Genomic DNA, 7,301 nt, shown 5'->3' on the forward strand with positions numbered 1-7,301 from the left:
CAATCCACACGTTTTCAAAATTATTCTTTCGAAAAATCTTGCAGAAAATTTTGTAAAACAATGAAATTTAAAAAGGTTGTTAATAAAAATCCGGATAGCATTTTTTCGCATTGGCATTTGAAAACTTTTATAATTGTGTAAACGAAATATCAAAATAACTCTTCAGTTGTTAACTTCATTCCAAAAACTAGAATTAATGAACAACTCACATTGAGAATAATCAAAAATGGGTTGTTGAAGAATTTCTAAAAAAAAAACTTTGTTTTCATATCTTCAAATTTTGATTTTGTTAATAGAGATTTTTATTGATAATATTCATAAAAATGTTATTTGTTAGAATATGTTAAATAATGTGTTTTTGTTTTTGAGAATAATTCTAAAACATATTGTGACAATCGTTTCTTTAACAAGTTCAATTATGAAAATATATTCAGTTTATTGATATTGGTCTCTTAATTGGCATAATATCGTGCAAAAAATATTTTTCAATTAAAAACGATATTTTTATATGACAATTTTTTGTTCACATTTTCTTCACTTCACTCCTATTTTGAAATAGATTCCACTTGCATTTTAATTGGAAATGAAATGAAATTTCTTGATTAATGTGGTATTTACCATTGCATCTTTAAAAAAAAAGAAAGCTAGCTATTCTTATTGAAAACATTATGACAAAATAAAACAAATAATAAAAAAAAATTATTTCCAATATCTTAATCTCTGAAGAAAGATATGGAAAAATGATGATGGTATTGAAATTATCTTCCAAAAAGTTCAATTGTATTATTAAAAACAGATATTTTAATCACACAAACATTTTTTATAGTTTAATATTTTTTTTTTTTTGAAAATAGGAAGGAGTGGTGGAGAGAGAAATATTTACAACAAAAGAGTCTTGAGAATCAATTTGATAATTCAGGCTCATCGAGAATAAATAACTTTTCAAAAAGAGCACACTGTGATGGACATTAATATTTTGCATTTAATTATTGCTTGATGATGAGGAGATTGTTTTTAGGCTCTTTCTCCTCTTTCAAGTTTTTTTTTTTACAACAGGATCCTCTCATTTTTTCGTAACAAACCTTCATTTATCATCAATGAGAACAAACAGGTTTCTTTCATAATGTGATTCCCCATCCAAATCGTTCAATTGTCGAAAAGTTTTCAATTTCATCACAAAAGCACCTCATCGCTGTTGAGCTCCCGTTGCTTTGCTTTCTTCTCCTTCACATGGTCAAAATAACGCTGTGCAGTCTCTGTCTGCATTTCTGTGTCTCTCTCTGGATCATTCAGCAGAGCAAGCGCCGAAGACGCACCTTCCACCAAAACAGATAGTCCGGACACAAAGTCCTCTTGGTTGCGCAAGAGATATTCCACAAGCTGTCTCTTCTTCGTTTCCAGCGCTACCAAAAATTCTGCATGAGTCTTCTCCAAAGCGCTGTACGATTCCGTCTCTCATTCAGAAGTTATAGAATCTTCTCGTTGCCTTCTGATCGTTATTTCACAAGCTGATTGATCTCTTCATTCACATCATTAAACTTTATCTGAAAACCGATTCTTCTGTCGAGAGAGTCTGAAAACTCTGATGAAAGTCTACGCATTTTGTCGATTTTTTCGGCTGAAACATCCACGCTTTGAGTCGTCTAAGTCAGCGATTCAACAATTATTATTATCCGATAACAAAGTTCAGCATCAAGTTGATACGCAAAGGCAGTCCGCCACTACAAAAGCTGAATAAAGAACTCTTGAATGACAGAGGCAAACGAAAGCACAACTGACGAGCTAACTAACGATGTATAAAATAAAATGACAAGGTTTGCAATCAGCGGCTCGGGTGGCGATTGGATCAGAACAGAACCTGATCGCGCAATTCCCATTGAAATCTTGTCGAGTGAAAGCACATTCCGCGAAATTGCTCAGATTGAGCGGAAAATGGTGTTGCTGAGACTGGTCCATATTCGCTCACAGAAGAAGTTGAAGAAGAAGAAGATGAAGGCTGCATGAATGCCATAATTGAGGAAGGCAGCGAGGATTCAGTAGATAATGGAGAATATCGATAGTTTGAGAGTCCAGAAGTTGAAGACGAGGAAACAGAGTCAACAAAGGCAGAGGTGTACGTGTTGGTTGAAGAAACTGTTATTGACCCTGATGAGACTGTTGCAATTGAAGACGTTGAGCCACCAGAATGTGAAAGACCACCGCCCATTCTGTTGAATTCGATTAGGCTAATTTCATCTCCTTAATGCTTCTTCGCATCTCCTCTGAAACTAAATGGAATCTTCTTTTCAGACAGCAAATCGAGGGAATAAGGCTGTGACGCAGATGCGCTTGCTCCAAATGAACTGAATTGTTGTTGTTGTCTCTGCTGTTGTTGGATCACTTGTTGAGAACGGGTGTTTTCTGTTGACTTCAGCGTGGACAGTCCATACGACAGGAGGATGTGCAAAACAATGTTCAGCGACTGCCCCCACACTGTTATCTTTTTCATTCCTCTAGTTGACACTCTTTCTCCGCTTCGAAAAACTGCTTTGTCAGCTCTGTCTTGTCCATCTTCGAGTGTGCCTGGTGGATGTGTGTTGTGAGCGATACAACAGAAACAAACCGCATTTCACACTAGCTACACACATATGGCCGGTCATCTGGAACTAACTGAAGAGGAGTTGTTGGATCGGGAGTTACTCGTGACTCCACCACGGCAAACTTGAGCTGCTGGTTCTTAAAAAAGAAAATAATATTCTGCTCGTGTGTCAATGCACGAACAGGCTGATGCGAGCTGACAGATGAAAACGATCTGTGGTTGAACCTGCCACATGCACGGAAAGAGAAGGAGCCGTTTCGAGAATGCCCAAAGGACTGGCGAAAAAACGAGGCTGTTGTGCTTCGTGATGTTGTTAATGAAAAAAACACAGAAAAAGAGACAAAGCTCCGTTATGGTATCTGCTGTCCAGTCGACTGAAAAAACATTGGAGCTGCAGACTGAATGAAAGGGTAAAAAGCAAAAGTCGTAAACGAAAATGATCAAGTTGATGGTGCATAGCCTGTTTTGATGACGGATTGGTCAGAAAACAACGAGGCAAAAGTTGATTGTCTGTTTCGAGAGAATGAATAATTTTGCAAGAAAGAAATCTGATGCTGGGCAATATGCTCCAACGGAACGTGTGGTGGACTCTGTGACAACTGTGAGCTGTTCGGAGGAGACACAATCAAAGAGGGCTTTTCTGCTGTTTGCGTTGATGAGGCATGCCTCATCCACTGAATATAAAATGATTTTTGAAAGGAAATCATTGCAGCAGTTTTGAGCCTCCCAGCCGAATTGATAATCTTCGACGTGGCTGCTTTACAAATACTGATATTTCCGTTCTTTCATCATTCCATCCTGCACCACCATTGAACCCAGATGAATGGTGTGAATGTGAAGCACCATCGCTTCCTTCTCCCGGTTAAAGAAATAGCAACTCGTACAGTTGTGAAACGTGCAAATTAGGCAATTCACGATGATGAGTGGATGAACACACCGCTAACTCTGCTCGTCACGCACTTAAACAGGATTGGACTTGTACAGAAGATCGAAAAAATAAAACGTCGGTTAAGCTCTTCCACAAATTATGTGACGCTCTGCAAGGAATCCACAACAAATATCGTTTTCTTCAAAAAAGCATACCTTCTTGATAACTTATTCCAGATATGTGGAGGCATTTTTTCAGGTTCGGCATTGTCAATCTGCTCGGAATGTTCAGGGTTGTCTGCATCAGCCCCCATCTCGTCATTTTGCAGAATGTTGTTGGTTCAATACTGCAGCGGAGAGAACAGATCTGTCTTCCCAAGAAGTGTTGTAGCTGATGAGGCATTTTCCTTTTCTGCAAGGCGGAATCCTTCCATTTCTAATGTCTCAAGTGTTGTTTCTCCAGACATCATTGAAAATATTCTGTTCAACGTCTCCGAATGAGGATCATTGATTAGAGAAATATTTGTATCGTTTATTCTGATTTGAACTTTTTCTGTTCTCTGGTATTTTTTCCTTGAATAATGACATTTCTTGTTTATCAGTTCTGACAACAAAATAAACACAATATCATCTTCGAATTTTGCATTGATTTTTTCAGCAGTTTCAAGCCCCAATTCTTGTTCAAATGATTACGATTCTTTCAATCAGTTCTTAATAAACTTCTTCAAGAACTTTTCCGAATGAAAGTTTCCAAAATGACACAATTTCAAGATATGAATGTTTAAATCAGTTTGAACTTCAAATCTCAGTCTGAGTGTGCAAAATTTAATTTTATCTTCATTAATAATAAAGAATAAATAACGAATTTTCATGTTTGGAAATTTTTGTTATTTCCATAGATCATGGCAATTTGGGCATGAATTGTTTTTGTTTTGTTCAACACAACTTGATCAAAAATTCAAATTGGAATAGGAAAATGAAGTTTTTTGGATCGCTCAAAATGCACAAGTTATTTGTATATTTCTGATCAAATAGCACCGAAAAACATTTTTTCCTGTTTTCATTTTCTGTTCATCTTGGTGAAAGAGGTTGAGAACAGCACTGAATTCATTATTTGATATTTCATAATTTTGTATTTTCATTATTTTTAACTATCTTTAATCAATATTTATTTCTTGCTGAAAAAAATTGAAGAATAGAGATTTTTCTATGTTCAATACTGGAAGAAAACATCGTGGAATGAGCAGGAAGTCAATTAAAGCAGACGTTGACAACATCGAAGAGTTGTTACAAAATATGCCATACGATAGAGCCTTGATTGTGTTTTCGAAGTTCATGAACGAAAACGATTTAGGTAAATTGCTTTGTTTTGATTCCATGAAATCACCTCTTTGTTTGTTTTTTTTTTATTGAAATAATTCTAAATATTTTTTCATATTTTTCCTTTGTGTGAACAATTTTTTCCTTATTTATTAATTTATCTTTCTTTCGAAACCTTCAATAAAGCACCTCTCACATGCCTTGTTAAAGAATTGAGATTTGCATTTAATGATGCTTCAATTCCGATAAAGAATAAGATGATACTAGCTCTTACGCAAAATTACTCTCAAAAGGAACTACGCAATGAATTCGGATTCAATATCGAAGTTTCCATTTATGATGATGCTGATTGGATTCAGCACAGAAAAAGAAAGCTGCTAACGAAGGAAAATTCATGCAGAAGAAGGGAAATAAATAACAATATTAGAGAGGAATTTTTGCTAAGTTCAGATGATGAAAGTGAGATGTCGTCGAGCAAGAGATATGACGAAGAAGATAGTGGAAAAGAAGCATCTTCATTTCTCCCTCTTCATGCACAATCGTCTTCTTCATCGTTGCCTTTATTTCCTTCTCCTTTCTCATCTCCACCTTCCATCTCACCTGACTCTCCTTTCAACACATTTCCTTTATCCTCATTCGTTCCTTTTTCTTCAGAGAAAACTTCTTCATCTATCGCTCATTCTTCATCAAGTGCATCTCTTCCTTTACCATCTACTTTATCACTTTTTCATGAGCCTTCTCTAACAGAGAAAAAACTCACCAAATTACCAAAAAATATTTCTTCAAAAAATATATCGATTCCTTCTTTTTCAGTTCCAGTCTCATCGGTTGCATCTCCACAGGATAATACATCAACGATCTCATTAACTTCATTCTCTTCGAATTCTTCATCCATTCATTCAACATTGCCACAATTGAAGAATAAAACTGATCAATCAATGATGTTGAAATTAACATCAATTTCAAAAACGAATAACTCTTCGGCTTCGAATCATTCTCAGCCATTATTATCTTCTTCATTGCATTCCTCCTCTTTCGAAATATGTCCACTTGACATTTCTCCAACAAGCCCTCCTCCTCCTCCTCTATCTTCTTCTTCTTTATCCTCACCCAACCCCTTCACTAACCTCACAACTTCACGAATGGTTTCCGTCTCCAATGTCTCTTCTCCCACAGCCTCCTCTCCAACCCCCGCATCCCTCCAATCCCCTTCATCAACTTCCTCTCCCTCTTGTCTTGGAACACCTCTAATCCCCTCCTCTTCTTTATCTGCTTCTGCTTATCACTCATTTCCTCCACATAACGGAAGCAATATTAACTCCAAAATAGATCTTTCAAATGAATCACATTTTTCTCCTGCGAACACTTCTCAATTGAAAAATGAGACCAATTCATCTTCATCTATTTCCTCATCATCTCCTTTAGCATCGGCTTCCTCAGCAACAACAACTTCAGCTCAGCCTTCTTCTCTGTCTCCTTCCTCATCACTGGCTGCAGAAGCTATTTCAACTTCAACTTCTATCCAAGTATCATCAACTTCTGCTCTTCCTCCTTTGCCTCTGTTATCATCATCTTCCTTTTCCTCTTCCTCATTCTCCTTTTCTTCCTCTTCCTCTTCTTCTCCTCATCCTTTTTTGAATTCTATTCATTATTATTCATTTATTTCATCATCATCTTCTTCTGTTTCCTCCTACTCCTCTTCCTGTTCCTCTTCACCTTCCTCTTCTTCATTGCAACTTCACCAAACTTTACCATCCACGCAAAAAGATCTTATTCCTGCATCTTTTTTCTCTTCTTCTTCTGAACTGCCTCGCACTTCTTCCTCTTCCTCTTCCTCTTCCTCTTCCTCTTCCTCTTCCTCTTCCTCTTCCTCTTCCTCTTCCTCTTCCTCTTCCTCCTTTCCTTCATCTCCCTCATCTCCTTCACCTCCCTCCCCTCCCTTTTCAGCAACAGAAGACAGTTCAATTCATTCATCAGAATGTTCTATTGAGTCTCCATTCCAAAATGAAAAATACACAAGAACCTCTCAAACAGTTATTCAATAATCGCTTTTTGCGAACTCTTCTTCCACAACTGCTGTTGCATTCACAGCATCTACTCCTTTTGATTCAAATTCTTCATCACCTTCAGGAAACTCATCACAATCATCATAGCAGTTTTTGAACGCGAAAAATTCAACATCTGACACATATCATAATTTTTCTTTGTCCTCTCTGAAGAATTCTCCATCATTTGCTCCAGAACAATCATCTTTCTCACAACCACAAACTGCTCCAAATGAAAAAACAACTTTGCCATCTTCTTTAATTGATGGAACAGTTGATTATCTTAATAATTTTCAATTTGAAGCTGAAGAAAATATGGAAAAAAGAAAGAAAGATTCAAACGAATTGTTAAAACCGTTTTCAAATGCACTCAAACGAGATGATGAAATCGAAGAGAAATCACGTTTATGTGTATTTCAACAATTGGAGTCGAAAAGAGGGCTTGTAAACACAGGAAGTGTCTGTTCATTATCTTCTATTTGTCAATGTTT

General features: G+C 36.6%; 3 protein-coding genes across 3 annotated transcripts; 1 reads left to right on the plus strand and 2 right to left on the minus strand.

The window, feature by feature from the left end:
* Positions 1-1,173: 1,173 nt before the first annotated feature.
* Positions 1,174-2,206, minus strand: MONOS_12620 (uncharacterized protein; the record flags this gene model as incomplete). The annotated part of the gene is made up of 3 exons (XM_067865255.1): positions 1,174-1,316; positions 1,553-1,643; positions 1,859-2,206. The coding sequence occupies 3 exons, from the start codon at positions 2,204-2,206 to the stop codon at positions 1,174-1,176; spliced, it is 582 nt and encodes a 193-aa protein (XP_067732543.1).
* A 33-nt stretch (positions 2,207-2,239) lies between these two features.
* Positions 2,240-2,627, minus strand: MONOS_12619 (uncharacterized protein; the record flags this gene model as incomplete). Its single annotated transcript, XM_067865253.1, has 2 exons — positions 2,240-2,562; positions 2,615-2,627. The coding sequence occupies 2 exons, from the start codon at positions 2,625-2,627 to the stop codon at positions 2,240-2,242; spliced, it is 336 nt and encodes a 111-aa protein (XP_067732544.1).
* A 2,602-nt stretch (positions 2,628-5,229) lies between these two features.
* On the plus strand, positions 5,230-6,810 carry MONOS_12618 (uncharacterized protein; the record flags this gene model as incomplete). The annotated part of the gene is made up of 1 exon (XM_067865252.1): positions 5,230-6,810. The coding sequence occupies one exon, from the start codon at positions 5,230-5,232 to the stop codon at positions 6,808-6,810; it is 1,581 nt and encodes a 526-aa protein (XP_067732545.1).
* Positions 6,811-7,301: the final 491 nt, after the last annotated feature.

The sequence above is a fragment of the Monocercomonoides exilis genome (genome assembly GCF_001643675.1).
Source record: "Monocercomonoides exilis strain PA203 chromosome Unknown scaffold9-1957334, whole genome shotgun sequence".
Taxonomy (NCBI): Eukaryota; Preaxostyla; order Oxymonadida; family Polymastigidae; genus Monocercomonoides; species Monocercomonoides exilis.